The sequence below is a fragment of the Aptenodytes forsteri genome, unplaced genomic scaffold (genome assembly GCF_000699145.1).
Source record: "Aptenodytes forsteri isolate BGI_AS27 unplaced genomic scaffold, ASM69914v1 Scaffold5, whole genome shotgun sequence".
Taxonomy (NCBI): Eukaryota; Metazoa; Chordata; class Aves; order Sphenisciformes; family Spheniscidae; genus Aptenodytes; species Aptenodytes forsteri.
The window spans coordinates 3,949,317-3,976,934 of record NW_008795672.1 but is presented as its reverse complement, the minus strand read 5'-3'; the positions used below and the strand labels follow the sequence as shown (position 1 = coordinate 3,976,934).

Here is a 27,618-nt window from a genome sequence, read left to right as displayed (position 1 = left end):
ACTGTCTCCTGTGGGAGGGACCCCACGCTGGAGCAGGGGAAGAGTGTGAGGAGTCCTCCCCCTGAGGAGGAAGGAGCGGCAGAGACAACGTGTGATGAACTGACTGCAACCCCGTTCCCCATCCCCCTGCGCGGCTCGGGGGGAGGAGGTAGAGAATTTGGGAGTAAAGTTGAGCCCGGGAAGAAGGGAGGGGTGGGGGGAAGGTGTTTTAAGATTTAATTTTTATTTCTCATTACCCTCCTCTGATTTGATTGGTAATAAATTAAACGAATTTCCCCAAGTCGAGTCTGTTTTGCCCATGACAGTAATTGCTGAATGATCTCTCCCTGTCCTTATTTCAACCCATGAGCCTTTCGTTATATTTTCTCTCCCCTGTCCAGCTGAGGAGGGGAGGGATAGAGCGGCTTTGGTGGGCACCTGGTGTCCAGCCAAGGTCGAACCACCACACAGTCAAACAGATGCAGCTTTACAAAACAAAACTTTTGACCGACGCAAAGCCATGTGTTATGTGACTGTCTCTCTATCAGAGATGAACTTCCCACCTCTAAGACAATGTATACTTCACCCAGTTCTCTCTGGAATCAAACCCCAATAAGGAAAGCTATCTGAGTGAATCCCTCAGTGCAGTATTTTCTTTAATTTTTTCACTAGGCTCTGCTGTAGTTAATCGACATGAAAAATGAGCATGGGCATCCTGCTCGTGTGAGAACGCTTGCACGTGTAAGAAGGCTCAAGAGTACAAGCTCTACCACTTAAGGTCAGAATTAACTCTAAGCAGCACATATAAGTCCTTGGGTTAGATCCTCAGGTTCCATAAATCTTAGCGGAAATCGAGTGTTATATTGATTTTACACCAGATGAAGATCTAGCCTCTTATGTCACTTCAGCCTGGCTGTGCCTGTGCCTGGAGCTCTGCCAGTATGAATGCAGATGGCTTGCAGATCTTGGGAGCTGAGGATGGCAGCGAGTTCCCAGCCGGGTTTGGAGGGTGCCGCTATCCGCTTCAGAAATCTGCAATGCAGGTCTGGCACTGGAACGGTGCTCTCTGCCTTTTTAGATGGTGATTTTGCAACACTAGTGCTGAGCTTTTGTATTTCACTGGGGCCATGTGGGGCCCGGTTATATATATGTACACATATACATATATATATATACATACACACACCAAGAGAGCTGGTAGACCTCTGTCCTAATGTGGTTATAAGCAGGCAGCACAACAAGACTGGCTGCACTGTTACCATATAGCAAATCCTTGCTTAATAAATCCCCATCCTTTTTTTTGGGACTGGTCCTCCAAACAGGTGATCCAATTCTGAATTGCTCGTGGAGTTTCTGAGGGAAGGGAAAGTCCAGGAAGGTTTAAAACTTGCCAGGAAGAGTCAGGGCATTCAGACCCAAGCCCCGTGGTTCTGCATAGCTCAGGGCACTTCTTTCCCAAAGCTCTTGGAGAAGAAGCCTTGACTTGTGCTAAGGGGTCCACTTGCCAGCTGTTGTCTGGCGAACCCAACAGCGTGGGTTCAACCCAACCTGCACTGGAGGTTACTGAAGATCCGTAGCAGTGAGCTCTGCTTTGGCCCAAGGATTTGGAGGGAGAAAAGGGAAGAGCTCTAGCAGCTATTTCTGTCCCTTGTCCTTCTCCGAGCTGAAGAGAAACTGCAGCATGCACTGCCTGTGCTTGCAGAAGGGAATACACAGCCCCTTTTGGGGTCGTCTTAGAAATGTCAGCTCTTACCTTCTCCATGATCCTGTCAATCTGGCGATTCTGTGTGTCGATCTCGTTGCCCATGTCCAGGGCCATGTGACGTAAGTTGCCAATGATGCCGCTGACCTGCTCGAGGTTCTCATCCATTTCATTTTCCCGGGCATCATTTGTTACCCTGGGAGCAAAAAAACAATTATTTGAAGCAGAGACAGAGGAGGTTCCCCCTGAAAGTCTGATTCACCCAAAACCTCCCCTGCATCCTCCTTCGCTTGTCACCTGAGGAGCGTGCTGCTGTGCTCAGCTTTGAAGAAAAGGGATTAATGAGTAGCTAGCCCGAAATCGTTACATGCTTATTTTTTGGATGTTGGTCTTAATTGTCTGGGTTCATCCCTGCTCCATTTATACTGCTCATGTCTGCTGCTCCTGGAAGTGTTGCTGTCCGAGCTTGTCTGTACCACATACTGTACCTCTCTCCTAGTGATGGTCCTTCTCAAAGAAAGAATGAAAGGGTGCTCCATTTGGACCTGTGTGTGGTTAGAGTACGTGGGAAATGCTGGAGGGTGATGGAATTGAAGATATACCAGCTCCCCTCCTTGAACTACCCATAGCTAGTGTATACTGTCCAGTCCTCATACACTTGGGGAAGAGCTGCTTCAGCTGTGAAAGTCCTGACCTAACATCCTATTTAATTAAATGTATTTCTGGTAAATGACAGAAGCAGCACCTCTCAGATTTACTGGCTTTAGTAAAGATCCTTTGTCTCTCATTCTTAGCACCGTCTTTTTCAGTTGCTTGGTTTTTAGAAGAGAAAACCTGTGCTTCAGCCAAGGCCCAGTTCAACTCTCCAGCGACCGGAGAGGCGTGTGGTGACTGACACTGGGAAAAGCAAGGTCCATGGGTCCCACTCAGAAAATCACTACTTTGAGCCTCTTGTGCAATTCGTGTTCGTGGAGGTGCCAAAAGGGCGCTACAGGCTATTTGCAGAACAATTACGGTGTAGCGTAACTTCCTTCCCTGCTATTCCGTTACCGTGCCCCAGCCTTCGTTTTGGTGGGGCTGCCATCCAGAAATAAAAAAAAAAAAAAAAAGTGAATGGCAGACCCAGCAAACTTAAATGGCAACTCCATCCCACGCTCCAGATTGCATGACAGCATTGTTTCTATCACACTGATTTCCCTTTATCACAGCAGCCAAAAAAATAAGTGGATAATAGTTTTTGGAAAGATAATTACTTATTAATCCAGTGTCCTTAATCTTCAGAGATCAAAGCTTTGCCTACTGGTATGCCTTTATCCATTCAGCTGATAGCATTGTCATCTAAATACATGCTCTATAAGCACTGTAATCAGTATGTACTTATTGCTGGATCCCTATGTATCGCTGAAAGCTTGCAGTTTGGTTGCCGTTAGTAGAGCTGTGTGTTTCAAACTGGCTTTCGTTTGAGTGCACAGGGGTTGCCACTAAAGCATCGATGTTTCTCCATGGCTGTGGCTTTGCAGCAGCTGAGGAATGGGGCATCGTTCCCCGTTCAGCGAGGTTTTCTGGATGGTCACCAGCAGGGAAGTGGTGTACCTCTAGTTAAAAGTGTGCTTCAAGTTCTGCGCTTGGCTCGGTGCTTCGGCAGGGAGCCGGAGGCTTTTTCCTTTTTGAAAAGAAAGGAAGGGGTGCTGGGTGCTTTGGTACATCTTCTGGCAAGGATGGATAACGAGCGCTACATATCTTGAGTCATAATAATAATAAATTAGTATTTATCTGACACTTCATTTCTGAGGCATTGGACGACTGTCATCAATGAGACCCATAAAAAGGGCCCCAGGAAAAGTGCATTGCTCACGCCAGGGAGCTGGCGTGCAGAGGACAGTGCTGACTGGCCGTGACAGTCTGCCACCTCACATTGCTGCTGTGAAGTAAATAAATAGATATTATTTCTCTTTTATTATTGCCCAAATCTGGGTAGTCTCAAGGAGGAAGGTTTAGGGCCACGTCTTCAAGCATCTTCTGGTTCTCAGGGCTAAGACCCTTGCTTCCAGGATTTCTGGCAACGTAACCATCCTTTGCACTAGCTCAGGCAAGCACCCACAGGGCCAGGGGAAGACAGTGGACACAGGAAGCCTTTAGTACCTCTCTTAATCGCCGTCAACCTAAATCTGAGCACCCACCACTCGGTGAAAAACACTGGCTCCATCGCACGACCCGGCACCACTGAAGGAGTTAATGAGCATCACAGAACTCATGACCATATGGAAGAAATCTAAATATATCAGTGACGGGGAGAATAGAGAGAAAAGAGTGGATAAAAAGGCTCACCTGCGGATAAAGCCACCACTGATGGCCATCTGCTCCCGTTCATCTACAACACGTGCAGGCTGGCTGGCTACGACACCATCCTGATTATTGCCCCAGGCTTTTTTGTAAGCATCACTTGATTTAAGCCTATGCAAAAAAGATGATGAGTAACAAAGCATCAAGTGGACAAGGACAAACGCAAAACTCTCTACTTCTTCAAGCTAAAAGCTGAATCAAGCAAATGAGTTTTCAGTTAGAGGGTCATTGATTGTATACCGATATATCATAACCCTGAATTAAAGGAGGGTTTGGGGTTTTGTTTTTTTACTTTACTGCCACAAGAACTGTGATGGTCAGAGGTTTTGTTTCCAACAGGGTGAATTGCAATTGTCAGGTCTACAACACTGCACACAGGTTTCTGGATGTTGACTTAGTTTCCAGAAAGAAAGAAGGAAAAAAAAAAAAAAGAAAAAAAGGAAAAAGAAAAAAGAAGAGGAGAAGAAATACAGATAAGTAGAAAACATTGTTTCATTTCAGTGACACATACGTTTTGACATCAAACACAGAGAACGCACTGGCAGACAGACATAAAAACAGAACTGCCAAGTATAGTGTGTACATCACATCACAGCAACACACCCTCTTAGAGAAAAACGGATTTGGCTAGATTTTAACATTTTACTGCGCAGAAGACTGGGCTTCTGTTGACGTTTTTTAACATGTATGTGGCATAATAGGCATTTAAAGCCACTAACCTTTCCCAAGGTGATTTGGGGACGATTTTGTCATAAAATTCATAGGGTTCGTTAGATTTTTCAAATAATATATCGGTACTTGAAAATAGTAATCATACATCGACAGTTGATGTACAAACCTTTGTCCACAGAGACAAAAAGTAAAATAGGCAGAAGTGAAATGAGCGCAGGAGAAAAGAAAAGATACGAGCAATCTAGCATCAGAAAGGGAAATTTTTCTACATTTTTCTTCATGCACCAGCTACAGGCATGAATAAGAAGTGAAGCATTCTCACTCAGCACAGTTGCCCCAATAGTTCATCATACTCTTAATGCATCAGCGGTAACAGCCTTCACAATAAGCAAGACACAGGCAAAAATGGATCATCACTTCCTTCAGGAGCTTTAAACCACAGGACTTTAAAATAGCCTAGCAACTTGTTATATTTGTTGTTTATGACAGTTACATTAGCTTTCAGAGAGCCATTTTTGACTGAGCTGCCGTGGATAGAAAATTAAAATCCAGGCATACCTTCAGTGGCAGATTAGCGTGTGCAGCATATTTAGTGTTGCTGTCATTGGGGTCGTCAGATGAGATTGAACACTTTAAGGGGAGAGTGTGAGTGTTCGGGGTCTGTAGGTATAAGTTCTTGATTTTATTCCGGAAATGGAGCAGTTTCCAACAAAGCTGTTGGGAACTGCAAATCTCCGTGGTTTCCCTGTTCTTTGGTCAGCTCTGATCAGTCATAAAAACAGCCCTGTGGCTTGGATTTTGGGGGAGAAACTGAACGTGCTTCTGGGGGATTTGGGAAAGGACACAATAAACCCACCTCTGGTGTTATGTTCTCTCCGTGCCCCCTGAAGCAGGTCAGCTTCTGTCGAGCCTGAAGATGTGTTGCATGCTCCAATATAGAATTATAATGTAGATGAAAAGAGGATCTTTCCTACTCATCTGTTTTGTTGCTTATCTCCTATTAAAGTTTGTGAAGACTTAAAAAGGTGATGGTTGGCTGTTTGTTCTTGGTTCTCTGAAGCTATACATCAGTTTTGGCGTTTCTAGAAATGAGTGAAAGTAGTTGTCTGGCTGCACATACATTTACAGGTTTTTGCCTGTTCTTTAGACCTCTGCAACTTTAAGAGTGAGACAGCGTCTGTGTTTGAGGTGAATGATTTTATGCACCCAGAACTTGACCTCTGTTTTCTTGTGGACTTCCCATTAAAATCAACAGGTGGAGTCTGGGTCTGCTCATGGTCAGTAGCAGTTGTCCTTTTGAATGCAGTCTAGTCAAAGTTTCATGCCATGGGCATTTTGGGTTTCCTAAGAATGTAGGATCAAGCCTTGCATTTTGGTAAGGCTCACAGAGTTGTTTTTACTCTCTATATTACAGTATAGTTATGTGCAAAATGGTTAATCTTTTTTAAATATATGCCATTAATCTACCACCAGCCAGAAGAGCATTAGGGGATCGTGGCGATACGGATGCCCAGAACTGTATGGATTTCTCTCCCTCCTACACTCCACTTCTCAGAATATCGTCTTATTTGTACCAGTTGAGTCCTGGCATAGTGATTCAAGGAAGAGTCTCTAAAAGCATTGTTCATCCATACTTTGTTTCTGAACACATTGACTGATTAGCAATGCTAGTTTATGAAATCTGGCTGCAGACTGCGAAGGTCAGAATACTGCCTTAAAGCAGGGAAGCGACACCTTTAAAAATGAACGTCGCCCACATCGACTGCATGTTTCTGTTCTTGCATCTATTGATTTCGTGATAGTGAAGTGGTAAATGTTTTAAGGCCACGTGTCAGGTGCTAACCCCATCCATGCCACAGGTCTGGCTGTCGGTTCTGAGCAGCCTGTCCTACAGTACAGAATATTAAAGCCGCTCTAAAAAATGATGATTCCTGCAAAATACATCGGAATTTTTTGTACTTCAAGGGTGAATTTTTGAGGTAGGCGTTACGCCAGGTTTCTCCAGGAGAAGCAAGCCAGGACAGTGTTCCTCGTTAAGTTGCAACAGCTTTTAGAGTGTGGGAGATGTAAAGTTTCTGCTGCATACTGTTGTACCTGCAGGTCTTCTGCACTGGGTCCTCTGGTGCAGGACAGCAGGGCTAAAGCCTGTATCAGAGCTGATATCAATTGCAGGCAGTCCTACTGACAAAAGCTCTGTGTGTGTGTGTGTGTGTGTGTAGCTCTTTCCATTCCTCCTTGCCTCTCTCCCATTCTGCACACCAAGACAACAGTATGCATATTCTGGGCAAAATATTTACCCCACCAAAGTATTCGTGGCTTGGTACACAGGAGCAAAATTTATTTTTTTAAAGCTGAGGCAGTGTCTGCATTGTGTCCCAAGGGAATTAACTTCAAAATAAATGGCGATTGATAAGGCAGAAACCCAGTCCTACCGTTCTGATTTCTGGCAAAATACCCAGTGAACTGCATGACAGCTCTCTCTCATTTGGTCTTGATAGTCATGGTAGGATCAGGCCCTGGCTGTGAACAAAGTATCTGTGCTGCGCAGAAAGGGAGTATAATACTGCAGAACCACTGCACTCTGCTTTGTTTCCCGCACAATCTCTGGCCAACCTTTTACGAATGTTTTCGCTGTAACCTGGTTGCATGCCTGCTCACTGCATGCTGGATTTGCCATTCCTCAAGGAATCCTTGTCGGTCCACTTTGTCCCCGATTTCCTACACCCACGTAACCGCACATCACATTTTCATTTGGCATTTAAAACAAGCTTTGCATTACTTGGAGGACGGTTTCGTTCAAGTGTGATGGCATGCAAGCAAATTCGATGCATTTCAACATTTCTGCTTAGTGTACGTGCTACCCAAACGAGAGAAATTTGGCGTGTTCAGGTTTTCTCAAATTTGTTGCCTATGGCAGGATGAAAACCATTTCAAGTTGGGTTCCAATTGTGAAATGTCATGTCTCTTTCAGGATCTCATCAAGGACTGTTTCTGTTGAAAAAGGTGTGATTTTCATCCATAATTTTGAACAATGTTTATTATGACCTCTTCTGCATTTTTTCAGCTGTTTTGTTTTGTTTATTAAACTTGTGCGTGAAAATACGTTTCAAAATTTAGGGTCTCCAGGAATAAGGTAGCCCCAGTGTTTCTGTTCGCTGGAAAATGGAACCACTCAGTACACTTTGTGTAAAATGTTGAAACTTTTACCATTAAAAGGTGTCGACAGTGAAGCTTTCACTGCAGTATGCCTGATTTTAATGCATCTACAGTAATTCCCAGTCAGTTGTCTATGCTATGAGATGAATGCATTTGAACCAGAATCGTTCTTTCTGCATGCCACATGCTCATCCTGTCCATGTGCCTAGCAAGGATGAGCTTCACAAGGCCTTTTTGGGATCAGCCTTAAGTGCTCAAAGAGATGAGGCAGGCAGCACCTACTTGTTACATGGACAGACACAAAGACCACAGAATTTTCCTAGGTCCGTCAAATTCTTTTCTGCTTCTTTCATGTCCTTATTGATTTGGTCCATTCCCTCTTCGATGCGTTCCAGTTGTTCTGATTAAACACAAGTATTTTATCCCCACAGAATGAAGCAGATGGAAAAGGACAAAGAAAAAAAAGACAAAAACTTCAGACATTCACTGTGACAAAAAACTTGACACCACATAGCAGAGCCGGTACCCAGTACCTACTTGTTACAAGGACATATGAAAAGGCCACAGCATTTCCCTAAATCTTTTAAATTTTTCTCGGCCTCCTTCATGTCTTGGTTGATATGGTTCATGCCTTCTTCAACACGATCGAGTTGTTCTGGTCAGGACAAAGGGATGACAGTGTGGAATGAATTGTATTTTTGTTTGTTTGCTTTTGTCTTCAATAGAACATGAAAAATGACCGTGTAGAACTGAATTAATAATGACACTACAATGCATTAATCTGCGCTGATGCATTGTTGAAAGGATGTGTGCCGCACTGGATGCCGAAGATGTTTCTTACTAATATGGGAAGAGTAAAACAAAGGAGGAAGATGTTTGAAATATATTAATTTAAACAAGATGTAATGATGTAGAAAGGAAAGGTTATAAAGTTTAAGGTCCAGAAACATAATACAATACATCCACTTACTAAGACACCAATGACATCCAAGAGAAAGAAAGATAGTGTTATTATTTTGCATTTAGGTATGTTAATACAAGAGAAAAGGTGCCCTTCCATGGAAAATACTTCAGTTACTTACGCTTACAAATGCCTTGGAATTAGGTGATTTGGGGCAGCGTAATTGCTTTGATTAGTGAGTGAGAGAGCTGGTAGCAACGGTTCCAGAGATGGAGCGAGCTGTTAAGAGCTGTGTCCAAGTACTCCTTTTTCCAGAGGCTGAGGAAACTGAGACCTGCCACTTTGATTGGCATTGGATATTAATCTCTAATCTGAGTATGGCCTCAGGGCTGGTTTTCTTTCTGGTATGGACGCTGCAAATCAGGAGAAACCCCAGCGAACGCTCAGGAGCCTGATGTAACTACTGCAACTACTCCAGGAGCCTGATGCTCGCTGAAAGAGGACCACTGGCTGTGACGTTCGTTGTCTCTGTCCCCAAGGAGTCTAATGAAAGCAAGCATTGGGTGAAGACTCGTGTTTTCGGTGGGGTCACTCCCGCTTTGCTCCAGGGCAAGTTACAAAGCACCAAGCCCAGTAACCAGCCATATATAGACACTGTCTCTCCGCTGGCATCAGAGTTTGGCTTATTTCCACCTAAGGCTGACGATCATGTAGGGTTTTCTTAGTGACTTGGTAGCTCAGAATAATTTAATGTGTTAATTTCTTCACTATTAAAGCTGGGAAAAATGGCCTAGAGGAACAGAATGCCACAATTTAAAATTGTAGGAACGGATCCTCCGCTGGTGTAAACAGATACGGATCCAGTGGGATCAGGGGTCTTATGTGGAGCCTGCAGTAGCAACAGCATTTTACATGGGTGGAAAGCCTCGCCATTTGTTTCGTGAAGGATAAACCCAAATAAGTATTACATGGGATGAGAAAATTACTTGGAGTGGCATTTCAATCCATTAGAAACTGTAACTGTACCTAAAGAGGCAAAGTAAAGCAATCCCAGTAAAACACAAATACATCCCTATTCCCCGTATTGAATAGAAAAAAATATAAACACAGAATTAGACCTGAGAGGAAAGGAACTAAGAGACCACTGGTTATAGGAGGAATTTAATGGTCATCCCTGATGTTAACTGAGTCCTATCCAGAAGAAAAGAAGAAAAAAAAAAAAAGGCATTTTAGGAAAAAATCATGTGCGTATTTATGTCAGTACAAAACTCCTCTTGACTTCTTTGGGAACAGGAACAGGCCTAATTTCTTACCTGGATTTCTAATAACAATTGAGGTTTAGATTTTCAAAGCTTTCTGGAGGATTTGCATGCCCAATTCCCATTCAAAATAATTTTATTTAATTAATTTTAATGGGAGACGGGCATCTCACCCCTAGAGGGCCTTGAAAATCCTGGCCTAAATTATTCAAGCTGAAATAATTCAAATATTGAACTTGTGCTCTTTCTTTAATTCTTGCATGAGGCTGGGCTTTGAGAAGGAGAGGTGCCATGTCAGTATTGCGAGCTGCATCTGCTTTTCAGCTCTCAGTTCTCATTCTCCTCAGCTGGATGTGCCTGTCTCCTGATACCGCAGGAGTTACTGATCCCAAATCCAAGGATACGTTTAGAGGATCAGAGTTACCTGGCAGTCTTCTAAAAGTGGCGCATATAACGGGAGCAAAGGATCGGGGAAACTAATAAGGAAACCTGAGAGATACACTGCACAAGTTCTGCTGGATAAACCGCTGAGCCAAGAACCAGAAATCCACGGTTGGATTATTTTAACGCACGTTGTAATTTTACATCTTGGTTGGGAGGCATTAGCAGAAGCTTTGGTTCATATTTGTAGCCACAGATTGTCAATCTCATCAGAAATGTGAGTACGTGGTAGAAGGTGATACTCCTCTAAGTGCTCCTGCTCCTCCTCGCTAACTGAGAGTCCTGCCTGCTCCTGCATAGTTGGGCAACACTGGCTCTTGCTCTGGGAAGCAGCTGTGGGAGTGTGAGCTGGCTTTTATGCCGGTTCATGCGGCGTGACGGGAGTTGCTAAATTTCTGTCGCAGATTCCCACCTCCTGCTTGTGAGACCCGTGTTTGCAAAGCCCGGCTGCTTTTCAGGCCTCTCGGTTAAAAGAAGGCTGTTGTCACATGTGTATTTTGACACCGGGAGGGACAAGGGGTACTGACCTTTCTTCAACTGGTTTTGCTGCCTGTATTTCCCTAGCCTTGGCTGGCCAGCAGAAAATGCCGGGTAAGGCCAGGGATCAGTCCTAGATTTGGTACCACTGGTGGCTTTCAGTCTAAGCATGTTTCCTTGCGCAGGTGCCCATTCTCTGAAGTCATGTATGTAGTAGGGCCTTTTGAACTTTCTTTCCCTGTTTCCTATTCTGCCTGAATAGATGAGTGGTAATTGAAGAGTATATTTGACGTGACTCGAAGACTTTAATTTAAATTATAGCTCTCTCCAGGAACCTGACTTAATTTATCCTGCTTCAGGATTTGTGTGTGATGCCTATGCTATTTCTGAATAGAAAAGGGACCCACAACTAATTTATCTTCCATTAAAGGAAACCTCATCAGTGTAAAAAGCTCATGTCATATTTGTAGCCCAGAAGTCTAGACAGCCGGCTGCTGGTCCTAAAACCATTTGCTAGTTGTTAATGTCGTGGGCTGGATTGTTAACTGGTTTAAATCGGCATAGTTATGCTGGCTTCATGGAGCAGCACCAATTTATACCTGTCAAAGATCCGGTCCCACAGGCAAGGAAGTAGATTCATGAGTCTAACCACAATTATTGAGGCGTAAATATTATAGAGGAATTAACTTAATGGGGTCACTCTGGATTTGTTTTGGTATAACTGATATTAAAATCTGGCCCGGAATGAATCACTGCTGGTAAGAAATCAGATGGCTGTCAAAAGGTTAATTTAATGTCTGTTTTCACAGATCTTCCCTATTCCAACTTTGCGTACTGTATTAAAGGTTTCAGGGAAGCCAGTCTGCTGGCATATACTGCCATGAACCTACTCAAATTCACAACTAAAAAAGATCATGTCCTTTATCTCCCATTTAGAGGAGCACTTCAAGGTCAGAGTTTAAACATCTTTTGATAGTTTGTTGCAGTATTCTTTGAATATACTACATCTATATATATGTTCATATATCATATACGATATATAAGAGAATTGGCGTTGCCTGGAAGCAGAATGCACATCAGAGGTATGTTTCATTGAGTTTTCCTTCATTTTTTTTGCCGGGAAGCTCTGCTAATTATTAGCCCTTTTTGCATATTGATAGCCTTTTACGTCTGGGAATGTCACCGTGATTCAAACATAGTGGCCATATATCTTCTTCCAGACCTTACAGCAAACTAACGGCATATCTTAGGATACAAACAAGGATATTTTTTTACCTGTACTGTTATACTTATGAATTACTTCTGTATTAAAACCGTAGGCAACTGAGGGACCATAAGCCAGTCCTGTTAGTTTTACCGTAGCATTGTGGCCCTTTGCCAGTGGGCCTTTGCCAGGATCTTCCGTAACAGCCTGGCAAATCCCCACTCTGTGACCGATCTGGGGAAGCGGCTGGGAGAGGGAAGCTGTAGCAAGGCCATCCCTCAGCTGCTCCCGTGGTCTCTTGAGCAAACGCAGCTGCAAAAGCATCTTAACACAGCGTTGGATGCAGGACCAGGACGGGGCAAGCGTGGTGTTGCTCCACCTTTGCATCCCCGTCTGTAATTTATAACAAATGTTCCTTGACTAGTGTCCAGGATCTGGGGCCTGTGCTTGAATGTCAGTTAAATGCCTGTGGAGAATGGAACTTGCACCTTGCCTGGAGTATTGTGCAATGAAGCAATTTCCACCAAGGACAATTTTAATTAGAGAAAGAAAAAATAAAAAGGACATCTAAGAACACGTTGTAATCATAATTGCATACAAGAGGGCTGAATCTGAAAGAGAGTCGGCAGATTGACTATTTCCAACGATACTCGGTGATCCCATTTCCCAGAAAGGAGTATCGTATCGGAGCGCTGTACATTTCTAGAACAGCCTTTTCAGAAATCCTGAGTCTTGACCTAGCTCCTCTCTGAAAGGCACTGCTAAGCACAAGTAGGAATGGAAGAAAGCTGGCGGGGAGTGCTTGTGAGCCCGCGTGTAGCTGTGCTAAAAATAGCAGTAGGCAAGGCACAACCTGCTTTTGCGGGGGGGACGTTTGTCTTTTCTTCTGCACTACACTTTCAACATAATTAATACCATTTTCCCTGTAGAATCTGGAATAGTTGATAGTTACCATTTTTTTCACTGATAAGCAAACCATTTCTGACTGTGATCAGCTCAGCTCATAGGTGTGGCTGGGCGCCTCTAGCAACTCTGCTTTTGGCATCTCACTGCCTATCAATTTTCGTGGTAGCTGTTGAATAGGAGATAAGCTGGGGAAGGCGCCTGCGCAAGGGGCCATAATTTTGCTCTCTGAGGGAAAGGAATGGTAATTATCTTCGTATTTACTGCAGTTGTTTCTCCAGTGCCGTAGAAACAGGCCAGCCATAACTCATACAAAACTGTAAAACTTGGAACTCATGCAAGAACTGTAGAGGTCAGCTAGCACGGGCACCATCACTTGGTGTCAACCCTTTTGCTTGTAGGGTCACCCAGTTATTCTAAATTTTTTTCTCCATGCTTCAACTTGATCTGGAGTACAGATCTGCTGGGTAGATCAAGCTACTCTCTGCGTTCTCCGGCATTGCTGGCTGTGCATTTGCTGTTGGTGCGGCGCAGGGAGAAAATTTCAGTTGCATTGACGTTTTCTTTGTGGCTTATCAAAGTTGTGGATATTCCTCTATCTTGCCTTGGATGAAAAATGGCTGTGCTGCTACTGTTGTTATTGGAAAAGTTTCTCCCCTCCACCCCATTTTGAATACAAGAACAAAATTCTTTTGTAATAAACTGCATGAGGACATCAGCATACAAAAAAAGGTCCTTGAAGGTCCAAATCTCTCTGCCTGCCGAAACTCCCAGGTGGTGGGAGTTTCCTTTGGAGGAAGAGAGCTGCCGCTCTGGGACCCCTGCTATGTCTGCAATTCAGGTTTATCTTCATATCCCCACTTTGTGCTATCAGTTTGATTTCTACGGTCTGCTTTTAACCAGCATGCATCCAAATGTTAACATTTTTCTAAGCTAGCATGTTTCAAAGACATATTTAATGAAGCGGAGCAATTGCCACTGCTCAATAATCCTTTGCAACATGACAGTTTCAGTGTAAAATGTAAATATTTTAGTTTAAAGCATTATGTACATATCTATATTTAAATAATTAATTAAGGGAGCTTGACTCGAGGCCAGGTTTAAAAAAAAATGTAACCATTATGGATGCACGTAGGGTCTGGGAAAGACTTTCTCACTGATGAAAAAAATCTCAACAAGGAGAATCTAACCTCTTAGCTCCTTCCTGTGGGCTCCCCAGGGGAAGAACTGTGTTGAACTGGTTTGGGTGACAATACCTGGCTCAAAAATGGATAACTCTTGGTATTGCAGAGGGACAACTCCAAAAGCCCGCTCAGATTCCCAGTGCCTTCAAAGGGCACTGGGAGGAGGTCTCTGGTTTTTATGGCAGTCCCATTCTCTGGGAAACAGGAGTAATGAAAGCTCTTGTGAAGCTCCACATCTCTGTAGGGTCATAACAGACTCTGTGGTCTGCTGCGCAGCCAGCTGTGCTAAACGTTTAGGCAACAGGAGCTAGCCAGACTGGCTTTATTGTATAAATACCTAGTATTGTAAAATTACGTTGACTTCTTTCCTTTTATGATCCTAAAGACTTCGGCTTATTGATATCAGAAAATGAGTTCTGCTTTGTGTTATTTAGATTGAGATCAGCTCAAAGAAGTTTTCTTTGTAAGGTCTGTTTAACTTCAAAGCAAGCAATTTTGTAAGGAAACCTAGAAATAGAGCTTCAAGCAACTGCAGAGATTAGATATTCTGCTTGCCGCCCACTGGAAAGATCAATGTCATGTTTTTTGTCTATTTAACACCTAATAATCTTAAGTGACTTGTGCAGTCAGCTGAAAAGAGATCACATGGCAGTGTTAGCAAATTATTTCCTTAATCTGATAATCTGCAGAGACATCCGTGAGTTGCACACATTGCACTAATTACAGAGGGTTCAAAGTCATCATTAGCGTATTTTGCCCAATAATATAGTAAGTCCTTTATCGCTAAAATAAAAAAAAAAATAAATCAGGAATTATTACAGCTGCATATGGCTAAAATGGACAAAACTTAATTAGACATTTAACATAGTACAGTGGTTACAATATTCCCAGAGTTTGTAGCATTGTTAGGCTGTTTTCCTTGAGAAATCCATACTATAGTCACAAGCTTAATTTACTGAACCACTTAAGGCATGACCATAACCAGTTTAAAGAGGCTTTTAAATTGTCTGGTTCTTTCCTGTAGGTATTGACTAACTGCATCTCTGGCCATACAATATACTTTTCAGGTTTTACTGTCTATGAGAATTTAATACTGAGTTCCCTGGACTCCAAAGAGGTCAGTGGGTCCAGCCTCAGCTCCTTGGCTCACACGGACCGTCCTTCCTAGCATGACTAGAGAGTCGGTGGGACGACGTGTGCGTACAGGGGTTTAGCAACAGTAGAACTCCAAAGTAAAAAACAAAATTCAGGGTTAAAAACAAAATAACCCCCCCTAGCAACCTGTGGAAAAATAACAGTTAAAGAACAGAAACGTACTTGCCCAAGACTAAACAAAAGGGAAGGTATAGGAACCACTAAATTTTCTGCTGGCCTGCCTGTGAATTACATTGCAAGACACACCTGGGTATTTACAGACATCTTCTGGCAGTATTTGTGATTTATTTTAACTGTATAATTCACTTCTGAAACAAAACACATTATTTAGACAGGTGCCATATCTGTTTCAACATACGTAATTTCTGGTTTTCTGTATTCAGTGATAGTTCTTTTACTGCTGTTACTCCGAAAAAAAGTTTTGAAGACAACAAAATATTCTCTGTCATTTTTTTCTTGTCGAGACAAATTGATGCGACAAAATTTGGTTAGGTTAAATTCTTTTCCCTAAAGGGGGAGGAGGGGGAAAGCAATGAGACATACAATATATAAAAGCAAATAGAAGAAAATACTTTCTGTTTAGGTCCTGTTATTACTTTTCATTCATTTTAGTGCCGCAGAGGCAGGGACATGACAGACGAAAGGGGTCTGTCAGGTTCTGCAGTCCATTTTCCAGCAATGCCGTACCGTTGCCCGTAATTGTTGCCTGGGCTTGATGAGTGATATAGCATTACCTCTGTAGAAAACATTTCCTAATACAGTTTTGTATCATGCCACATGGTAAATAATAACAAGGGCTTTTGGGGGGCTGGTTTGATATAGAGTAGCAGAAATTTATGCTCTGTTGATTTAACTTCTCTTTGGAGACGCCATTTTGCTGGTGCTGTGGGTCTGCAGCAGACGACAACTTACTAGTTCTGTTGCAGGGGGGAAACTACCTGCTTCTTTGTAATATTATGAAGGGCAAAAATGTAATTTCCTGGAATGTATTGAATATATCTAGCTCTGTCTTTGTCACTGTCATCCACAGACAGGGACTTGTCTAAACTTGAAAGCTCCTATATGGTCAATTGTAACGAGCTGATCGTGTCGTAGCTTTTAATGTTAAATTCCTGTTATCCTCACTGACATTTCTGTACAAAAAGCAACTGAGTTTTACACAAGCTAAACCTGTTTTACCTTCTTTTGGGTTGCATTTAATGCATGTTTTTCACTGGTAGCTAAAACGAGAGAGAAAATTACATAGCACCTGCGTAAATAATGTTGGATTTTACACTTATGGAGGCAAATCTTCCCATTGTGTAGCTGGATCTTGACCCAAAGCTTGCTGAAAAAATGATGATTTGGATGAGTTCAGCCTGCAGCTCTCTTTGACATTAATGGGAAACAGATCAAAAGAAGTGCAGACTATTACACAGCTATTGTACGTTCCTCTGCCAGACAACAAAGCTAAAGGCAAAGAGATTCTTGGGTTCTCATGCACAACCACATGTGTTTTACGGCACTCGTTTTCAGGATTGCACACAGTTAGTACAGTACTTTGAGAATGGTTATACTTCCTTACTGAAGCAATCTGAACTTACCTCCTTGCTCATCCAACATAACCAAAGTCCTGATACCAGCATCTTTACTCTACATCCCAATAGTGGTAGCAAGGTAAGGAGAGAGAGGGGCAGAAGAAAGAGAGAGAGAGAAAGAGAGATCAGTGAGGGAACACTCAGCCCTAGACACGGGACATAGGAAGACAAAAGAAAAACAGTGAGAGGAGTGACAAGGTCATAAGGGACTGGTGGCACAGTCCAAAGACCTTATGTGCCTGGACAGCGTACGAGGAACTGGGTACTCTCAGTTGTGCCATCAATCGTTCAGGATTCACTGGGATACTGCAGAAAACACAAAGTCCTGGACTTTAAGCTTAAAATAATCTCTTTACACAAGAGTAATTTCTAAAAAGAGAGGGTTCATCTCCAAGTCCTCTGAAGCAGGAGAAGGGAAGAAGGGGGTGTTGACATTGCAGGTGTATGTTCATCCCACAGGAGGAGGGAAGAAGGGGATGTTGACATTGCAGGTGTATGTTCATCCCACAGGAGAAACTCCCAAGGAAAATAGATACGGCACAAACATGTTTGGTAAGGAGGCACAGTGGTTTGCAACACAGCCCTTGCAACACAGAAGTCAGAAAGCTTACCTACTTAGGAAATCCATTTTGAAGCAGGCTAATATTTAATAGCATTAAGCCATATTTTTTGGCTTGGAGATCTAACAGTTATGGGTTTGAGCCAAGTTTTAGTTCAGCGAAGAGACACCTTTAGCATCAATGGACTTTGGATCGAGCTTGAAGGCAGGATTTTTAAAACACCTACGTGCTGATCCTACCCCTGCTCCCACGGAAGTTAATGGGAGTCTTATCATCGCCTTTGCTGGACACAGGGCTCAAGCAAAAGCCGAGCAATTCTGACCTCCCACCTGCCTAAATCAGCAGCAAGGCACCTTTCACAAATACAGTTTTTGCATGCATTATCATCACTCTGGGATATGATCAGGTGTCTCGGGTTTCTGGGTGCCGTGATACTAAGCTTATCACAGATCAGATTAGCTCCTTTTTAATTACGAAGGGGAAACTAGCTCCATTCTGCTTGGAGCAGTGATAACGTCTGTGAATAATTAATGGCCTGAATGATCTCCTGACTGTTGCATTTCAATAACAGATGAAGTAAAGTCCTCTGTGGCCTGACAACTTGCCAGGATACCTGGACTTGTGCAGCAGTAATATAGCTGCTTCCGTGAACATAAAGCCATCCATACTCCTGTGAAGCAGATAAAGTTGGTGGTGTTGATTTTGCAGAGGGCAGGGGAGATGCCCACAGTTGCACAGGAAGGTGAGGAATAGAAACCTGGAGTCCTGACCTTCCCTTTTGCTTTTTCAGGCCATCCTCCCCCTCCCTGAGGCAAATTAAAGGCTTCATATTATCCTTCCTCACAACTGCCCTGCTCACTGCCATCGCTCATCTCTTTTTCTGGGAGCAGTGAAGTCTCCTTGGCCGCCAGCTGCCCAGTCCGTGCTCGCAAGGCGCTCCCAGGCAGGCCGGCAGTGCGCTGCCCACATTGGCTCAGCTACAAGCCTGACTCTGCCACGCTTGAGGACTGGCTGGCTGGTGCAGCTGGTGCTTCTCTGCTTTGCTTCCAGAGGATCCTGCTCGGTTCAAGAGGGATGCGAGATGCCTCTTGTTGCGCTCTCGTCTGCCTCTCTCTGCACTCCCATTCTTGTCTTTAATGTCTACCTCACTGTAGAAACTGGGAAGAACATCAGATGTGTGCAGCCTGGTTTGTTCGCCCCCCCTTTTTTTTTTTTAAATCCTTGTGTGAGTTGCCAGGTGGAGAGAAAAAGCCTCCTGCCTCTCCCCACAGTCTGCTGCGCCCCACTGCCCCTGGGTCAGCTATCTACCAGGTACCCGCTGCTGCTCTCTCTCCCTTCAAGCTCATAGTGCATTTACTTGAATCCCAGCCAGCTTTTATTTTTGCAACCTTTAGAAACTTAGGGTCCAAGGGTCATCTTAGATTTGCTTATTTAGAGTAAGGAAACAGCCTTTAATGATCTTGCGTTTTCTGTAGGGCAGGTGTCAGATTTGCTAAGCACTGGATGTGCAGTAGCTTTTTATTGTGCTCTTTCTATGCTCTTGGTAGCCAAGGATGTCTTACCCCAAAAGATTCATATGTGTTTTCAAAAACATGCCTCATGCAAACACAAGGAGACTGCTTAGGTCCTGAGTCATCTTGTGTTTGAGTAAATATGGTGCAGTCTGCCATGGAGCCCTTCTAAATATTGGACTCAGAAAACCCGCAATTGGTGGTATGATAGTTGTTGTCTTTCAGTGAGTCAAACACGGTCAGGCTGAGAAATGTTTGCTGCTCCTTAACACTCTGACCTTATTTTCCTGCAATTTTTAACATCTGAGCAAACTGCCTTCATGCAGCTAAGATGTCCAGTGACCTGAATAAGACCTACGCTGAGAGACGAATTCAGCAATTAGTCCTTATGGTTTGTATTTCGTATTAAATCCTTGCACAGAGCAAAAGAGGGGCAATTTTCTTTTACCTACCTGACCATCAGTGCCATTTAATTTTATCAGGCAATACTGTATCTCTTAAGAGCAGTCTGCCACAGCATTAATACTAATGTGAAAATATTAAAGGGTGTGCACTGAATATACTTGTCTGCAATTGAGGTCTAATCCAAAGCATATTGAAGCTAATAAAAAGATGCTCACTGACAAAGATGAGAGGTGATTCAGACATCAAGTGACAATCTCCTCCTGTTCCAAGTTTCTATTAAGCATTAATTTTCAGCTTTTTCACAAAAAATTAACTGTGTAAGGCCAATTAAAGAAAAAAAAATCACATTTGTGCATTTAAAACAGATCCAGACTTTCCTAAAAGTTCGGTATTTCCATTGTGACTGATCTTTTAGATAGCTCAAACCCAATCATGCCTGTAAGACAGAACTATTCTAAAAATGTGCTCATCATCCAGAAGTCTGAGCAGGAGAGAAACGTTCATTAACTGACCCTCAGTGACAACAGACCGAGGCATCTCCGAAACTACAAACCCTCTTCATTTAAAGGAATATAGAGGAAGAAATGTGCCACACAAGTGTGTTTGGGGCCCAAACACAGACAACGTTGGCATTTTCTGCACTAAAAGTGTCTCAGAAACTCCCCTCGCTCTCACTGGGGGCAGGTCTCAGCAGACATACTCAAACTGGTTGCTTAGAGAACGTGTAACAGGAGGTGACGAAAGCTGTGTTTGCAAAGTGCCAGCCCAGAAGAATATGTTTTACAACCGATCATAAAACCTTGATAACAGGCTCCCAGAAGAGCTGTGGTCGTGGCAGGGGCCCGGTGACCATGCTTTGATTTGTCTGATCCTGAGGGCTCAGGAAGGGTTCCCACCCACATCCAGTGCTCACCAACATCAGTGAGATCCTAAGTGGGAAGCCATGAATGGGTAGAACCAGTGAGGTCTGTCTTGTTATGAAAATGTGTGCTAATGGTACACTTTCCCCAGGATTAGAGCCCGCCTTTCTTCCTGCGCAATGGAGGAATTCATTAAGACCCTCCAGTCCTTGCACAGACAATCCTCTGGTTAGTTTGCGGCAAAATAAGGATTCTCAAAAAATGGGATGCTTAGGGTAGTTCAGGCCAGAGAGAATTAAAATGCATCTTTCATAGGACCCGGCAGAGTTCACGGAGCACGTGCCGTTTTAATCCAGCTCTTAAATCTGTAACAGCCTTCTCTCTCCAGAGTTACTTCTGACTCTCCTTGTCTTCTTGTTGCTCTTGAGAGGAGAATTTGGACTGCTGGATTTTGCCACTGCACAGCAAACATCTCACTCTCTTGTCCTTTAGAAGAAAATGGCACAGCACGAATTGCTTTTGTTCGGGCATTAACTGACAGCTCTGGGGTTCCTCTGTTTATCCATAAAGCGGGTATACCGCAAACGGTAAAACGTATAATCTTTCCCATGCAGCCCTTGAACATACTCAGCCCTGACTTGAGGAATGAGCAGGGCAGCCCACGTGTCCTCCCAGACTTCGATTTCCATGGAGACTACCATGGGTTGCCAACCATTTTTCTGCAAAGACCTGACAAATTTTGCGCACAAGATGACCCCTCAGAGCAGGAAGCCATCGCTTTCGACTTTTAAAAATGAACCGCATTAGGGGAAAGAGCACCATGAATATAGACGCCATAAAGTTTATGAAAGTTGATGTCCTTCAACCTTTCAGTAGCACTAAGATCTAGTGTTCAGACAAAAGCAAACCAACAAGGAGCACTGGTTGAGGTTCAACATGCTTTCTGTGAAACACATGCCTCAGTTCTCCACTAGACCACAGGCTAAGCTACTGATCAGAAAGCCGGAATATATGATTTTAAAACACTGGGCTTAATTCAGCTCTTAGATACATCATCCTAAGTCTGTCAATGCTTCAGTGAAGCCAGTTTAACAGCATAACTGGGACCCCTGTTGGAGGCTTTGATATACATTATCCTCAATCTTCTGTACCAGCTTTTTAAAACTTTTTTTTATTAGGGTCTCACTCAGAGCAAGTCAGCAACAAGGCGTTCGCTGGAATTTGCCCAGCACTTTGGAGGGGAAATGCATTGCTGTATCATTTCTTATCATTACTGTTATGTCACTTAATTTCCCAGGGTGGAAAGAAAACCAGGAAGAGAATTGGGATGACTTCTCAAAGGGTCCATCAGTTCCTCCAGGAACACAGTGTGTTGCGTCCTATCCATGCCTGCTACAAAAGGCAGCTACTCCGACTTTGGTGTAGCCTGAGGGGTGACTTTCATAACAGTGTAAAAGGGAATGATGTATCAGATAGAGAATCCAAATTCTAGAAATCGCTTTCTCTGCATTTCGGGACGTACCCTGAAAAACAGATATACACTCTCAGTTGTGTGAAGAACATATAAACTTCCACTTCAGTGAAGAATTTTGCTTTAATCGATATGGATTATAGAGTTTGTTTTGAATAAATTAATACAGACAATTTTGTACCAGGACAGGCTGACATTGCTAGCAGTTCCCAGAGACACTATAGAGAAGTGTCAACACCCTAAAGACAAAAATGTGGTCAAAGAAATAGTTTTTAGTCATCTGTAGTAATGCATTTCCTCAGCTCCTGCTCCAAGTTCACTGTCACCCTGTTAACGCTGCAATGTCTCTTCGTGCCTGACTAAAGAGCCACGTTACTTCTCAGAGCCTGTTAATTCACCCTGTGGTTCAGATCTGCAGCCGATACGAATCTGTGACACCCCCCCTTGAATCCTGTGTGCCTGGTTTTCATCTAGCGCGATGACCCTGACTCCAGTGCTACCCTGCTGGTTTACATAGATGAAAGGGTCTAATCTGCGTAGGAAAAACTGAGACTAGAATTAGGAATCACCTTCCCCTGTGCCAGATACGTATTTCTGTGGAATTACACAGATTAAAACACTTTCCTGAGTAGAACCGTTCCAACAGCTAATGCTGTCAAAGGGATTTTTCAAATTAGCTTTGACAAGCTTTGGATCAAACTCTAAATTAATAGAATATTTTTTTTTTAATTCTTCAGACTATAATTAAGGAACATTTGACTATGCTAATAATGTCAGGGGAAATTCACTTCCCAATCACAAATGAAGGAGGTTAGTAAAATGGCAAACTGTATGTTCAGTGTCCTGTGTAGAGCAGCATCATGAGGTTACCAAACATTTATAGCTTACCATTTCAGCTTTGATATGTTAGTAAACTTGACTCCAACCTCCCAGCATATGAGAGGAGATTTAAACGTACAAACCGGCCCTTTTCTCTGTACGTGTTGCTAAGTGCTTTCTGGCTGGGCTTTCTACAGTACTGATCTTGTTGGTATTTTTTCCCTTGCCGCATCATAGCTAGAAAACATCTCTTTTTTTCCACCCTACAACAACTGATTTTCTTTAAAGGCCGTGGTGGTTCCACTGGAAGATGGCAGTAGACTGACGGCTTTTCCCCTTGCATGTGTTATTCTGCATTTCATAAAGTTGGCTCAGAGGTAAAAAGCTCGAACAAGAAAATAAGAAGGTCAGCTACAAACTGTGGATTTAGTCTCACTTCTTCTGCCTCAGTTCATTTTTATTTTATGTTTTGGCCCAAACATTGCACAGCATCATCATAAAATACAGGTATTTATAGCACTGAGTAGCTGAGTAGCTCAAATGAGCGTTGGTCAGTGCAGACGTAACTGTGTTGCATTGGTATGCTGGGCACCACAGAGCAAACTGATTTTTGTAATCTGCCACCTCAGTACGTAGCTGCCTTGGGGCAAAGCAGTGGCGACTTTACAACAGCCGCTCGCCACTTCTTCTTGCTTCCCCTGTTGTGCTAGGACTGAAACAATCAGCTTCTTGCAAAGCTAGGTTATAAAAATAAGAAGCAGTAACAGATTCGGTTTTCCTTGCCGATGTTCCCTGGGAACGGCACCAGGGCTTAGTCTCCAAACTCAGCCTAGTCTTCTTGGGCAAGGAGGGCACGGTCCTTTGGGGACATCAGTTTTGTCCCCCTACGTATGCACCTACATTTCGGCATTAAGGATGCCTTGTACTGCTGTTGGGCTTCCCTGGGTGGACACCACTCTTCTGTCCACTCTAGAGAGGAGCCAAGCCAGTCTGCGGGACATCAGTTTTGTCCCCCTACGTTTCGGCATTAAGGATGCCTTGTACTGTGTTGGGCTTCCCTGGGTGGACACCACTCTTCTGTCCACTCTAGAGTGGAGCCAAGCCAGTGCTTATTCCGTACTGCTGTTGGGCTTCCCTGGGTGGACAGCACTCTTCTGTCTCTAGAGTGGAGCCAAGCCAGTCTGTTTATTCCGTATTTTCCTAGTATCTAACAGAGCGGAGCCAACCATGACAGGAATCCATACATATGTACATATGTACATAGTAACAATGCTTAAACATGGAGGCATCCTTTTCCTGAGTAAGGAATAACAGATTTGCTGTATCAAGAGAATAAAGTAAAAAGCATTCTTTCACTGAGAAAGAGTATTCTCTATCTCTACCCACTAGACAGGTTCTGCTAAGCAAGGGAGTCTAATTGGATTTTTTGGGTCTATTAAATCAGAGCAGTGTGAGTTCGATTTCAAAGACACTCACCATTTGTCTCTTCGGTATAAGATCTCTCACTCCCTAAATGCTGCATTCTTTTAAAAGCACCTAGGAAATGGGGTCGGAGTAATCAACCAACTGTTTAGGCCACAGAAGAATTTTAAAGGTCTTTTGTAGTCACATTAGCGAAAATAATATTCAGCTCATTGTAGAAGAAATCCCTTGACTACTCAGTGCTAGTTTTAGAAACTTCTCTATTTGGACAGGAAGATATTGTAGCATCTGAATAAAAGCCAGGTCCCGAGAGATGCCGAGCTCTTCCACGAAGCGCTAGAGTTCTACATAAATTCATTGGCAAATTCAGCAGTCCCAGTTCTCCTCCCACTTTGCCATTTGCCGTGATTTAATACTGAAATTCCAACGGCATTCACAATATGCTGGTTCAATATGTTAGGAAGACTCAAGCAGTGCATAGGTCACACAAATACGGCTCAGGAGAGACAGGGCTGATATTTACTGATGGCTTGGCCCTGAGCAAATCGCTTCCCTTTCCTGCACCTCTCTTTCTTCCCACTCATCATCTGCCTTGTCTCTTTAGATCACAGGCATTTTGGGGCAGCAGGCTATCCTGCCTTGTGTTTGTGGAGGTACCCATGTGAGACTCTCTTCCATGTCGTTGAACTGATTTAGGCAGGAGCTGCATCCAGCATGGGGTTGACAGAAAGTGATGGTTAGAAATGGCGTGTCCAGGGAATTGAGCAGCAAAAAGGGACAGATTGCTCGTGAGACAAGAGCGTGTTTCGGCTGCGAGGGGCCCAGATCTGAAGTGTTTGTGGAGGAGAAGCGATGCTGACTATGCTCAATGACCCATCTGTCTGTCTATCTGTACGTGGAAATTTAATTTCGTCTCCACTGGACTCCATCGATCTCCACAGTTGTGATTGATTTCGAGGCCATGAAGCCTATGCCTGGGCTTGTGCTTGTGGCTGAACGTGGGACCTGATGTAATTTTCTTCCCGTTGTCTCTGCTGGAGACTCCTCTGGTTGTCAGGAGTACTGGAACTGTCAGTGCTGATGACCCTGATTAAAAATGTCACCAGCCCCAGAGCCAAGGCTCGCATGGTGTCTGAAAATAATACGTCCTGTCAGGCGGGAGCAAAGTTTTCCACCACCTGATGGCTGAACACTCTAAACTAAACTGAGTTTGGAAATTTCCAACTTTTAAACCCCTTTGTTATGAAGGGGGTGAAATGAAGCCTGACTGAATTGTTTTTTCCCTTCTGGAAGCGACCCCTCCAGGCAGGTATAAGCTGTATTAGCCGTGAGGACTGAGCCCGGACCCCTTTCCTTAGCACCGTGGAAAATCAGAGAACTTCCTTTTCCAAAGCTGTCAATCTAGGACATCTCATGAGTCTTGAAATCCTAATAAATGTTTCGGAGATATAGAAAGAAGTGGCATTTAAATGCTGTGGTGACCGATGCTCTACAAACAGCTGCAAGTGTTTATGGAGAGGGAGGTGTTTAGAGACGACAGGGCAAACAGGCCGAGGGCCTTTCTCACCTTCCCCACTGTCCTGGTTTCGGCTGGGATAGAGTTAATTTTCTTCCTAGTAGCTGGTACAGTGCTGGGTTTTGGACTTAGGATGAGAATAATGTCGATAACACACTCATGTTTTAGTTGTTGCTAAGTCGTGCTTACACTAGTCAAGGACTTTTCAGCTTCCCATGCTCTACCGACTGAGAAGGCTGGAGGTGCACAAGAAGCTGGGAGGGGGCACAGCCAGGACAGCTGACCCAAACTGGCCAAAGGGACATTCCATACCATGGGACGTCATGCTCAGTACATAACCTGGGGGAAAGCTGGCCGGGGGGGCCGCTGCTCGGGGACTGGCTGGGCATCGGTCGGCAGGTGGTGAGCAATTGCATTGTGCATCACTTGCTTTCTATATTCTTTTATCATTGTTATTATTATTATTTTCCCTTCCTTTCCTGTCCTATCAAACTGTCTTTATCTCAGCCCACAAATTTTACTTTTTTTTCCCTCATTCTCTCCCCCACCCCACTGGAGGGGGGAGTGAGCGAACGGCGGTGTGGTGTTTAGCTGCCCGCCGGGTTAAACCACGACACCCACTTGCAGCGTTATGGCAGGGACGTCAGAGCGGTGCCGACACGAGGCTCCAGGAGCTCTGCAGCAAACTCAGCCACTTGTCCCTGACTCCAGGTCACCTTCAGAGGCTGTTGTTTCCTTGGTTTGTCTCGAGTAGCCTGTCTCAATGGATACTCGGGTATGGGCAAAACAGTGCCTCAGCAGCTGGTCTGCAGTGTGACACTTGGGAACTAGGGCACAGTGTCTTGAATGACCCTCGTAAGGGGTAAGGATAAGGAGGGATGGAGTGGCACATAAAGCCATGGCCGTGCCCTAGCAACGTGAGGTTAAAAAAAACAAACCACTTCCAGTGTCGGACTCTCCATCACTTTTGCTCACAACAGAAGTGCAAAGAAAATGCAAGTCCTTACCTCTTCAACAAGCTGCAGCATTCGACGGGTGCTCTCAAGGGACTGAAAAAAAACCAGGAAAAACCACTCAGATTTGGCAAGATACAGTTTCCAACACTAATGTGCAGGCTTATGCTGACAGTATGTTTTTCCTACGCTCTTTGCCTTCCCTCAAAAATCAGGCCATCAGCAGGGTACTGGTGATCCCTCCGTCTTTAGCTCTCTGGTACAGCTTGCTAATGCAGCAGTTCCCACCGCATCTCGAGGCAGCTGCAGTCTCTAAGGCTTGTGCTCCCCTTGCTCACGCGTTGCGGCGGTAGCGCTTGGAACAGCTGGCGTTCCACTTTAAAAATTAAGTCTGTGGTTCTCAGCTAAGACTTTTCAGAGACCTAACTGGTGACTTTTAACATTTAATAGGTTTGGCAGATTGAAGGAGTCCTCAGAAAATATTAAATTGCTGCTTTTTGCTCTGAGGCCAGTCAAATTGATGCAGACTCTAATACCTACACCAAACTCACGATCAATAAATGCCTTAATCTAGACTAAACGTGACATTAAATTTTACCCCGGCTCAATTTTTCCAATTCTGCTTTCAGTGTAAAGCTGACAGAAAACAGATTCAGCCCTAGAAATCCTTTGCCGGATCAGCTCCTATTTCTGGTTGCATCTCTCAGGCCAAACCCAACCCCAGGTTTCCAGTTTAGCTATCGGTCTCACTTCATCAGCAAGCTGGTCGGCACGCCGCTGCATTTCTTCCAACTCATTGCGCATATCAGCGTCTTCCGCCATTTTAGCTGTGGGTGTTTGTGGAAGCTGCAGATCAAGGATTTGCGCTCAGCTGCTTGTGAGCCTGGAAGACAGCGAGAAGAGAAAGAAACGGTGTGGTTAGGCTCCCTGACTCACTGAATTGTGCTTAAATGTCAGTCCCATGAAAGTACCTTTACCACATGAGTGCCCTCAGCCAAAATCTTTCGTTCTGGATAGCAATTCCTATATAGTACAGAGCGCACAGGATTTTTCAAGGTGGTGCTTTGTTCCTGTATTATTAATCACTCTCGAAGAGCAAGGATGTATCCTTGTCATGTTCTTTGAGGAAAATCCTTCCTTTTTTCTTA

The 27,618-nt window shown here is 43.9% G+C and overlaps 1 protein-coding gene across 2 annotated transcripts in view; it reads right to left on the bottom strand.

Moving 5' to 3' along the window:
• The window catches only part of SNAP25 (synaptosome associated protein 25), a 32,131-nt gene extending 4,839 nt beyond the window's left edge, over nucleotides 1-27,292 (bottom strand). The window contains exons 1-6 of one of the 2 annotated variants that reach the window (XM_009282524.1): nucleotides 27,221-27,292; nucleotides 26,525-26,566; nucleotides 16,960-17,008; nucleotides 8,390-8,507; nucleotides 4,010-4,135; nucleotides 1,733-1,877 (exon numbers count right to left, since the gene is read on the bottom strand). In XM_009282524.1, the coding sequence (XP_009280799.1) occupies nucleotides 1,733-1,877; nucleotides 4,010-4,135; nucleotides 8,390-8,507; nucleotides 16,960-17,008; nucleotides 26,525-26,566; nucleotides 27,221-27,292 (552 nt within the window). Of the gene's footprint in view, nucleotides 1-1,732; nucleotides 1,878-4,009; nucleotides 4,136-8,134; nucleotides 8,253-8,389; nucleotides 8,508-16,959; nucleotides 17,009-26,524; nucleotides 26,567-27,220 lie in introns of both variants that reach the window. The other variant, XM_009282523.2, reaches the window with a different exon arrangement.
• Between the last annotated feature and the right edge of the window lie 326 nt (nucleotides 27,293-27,618).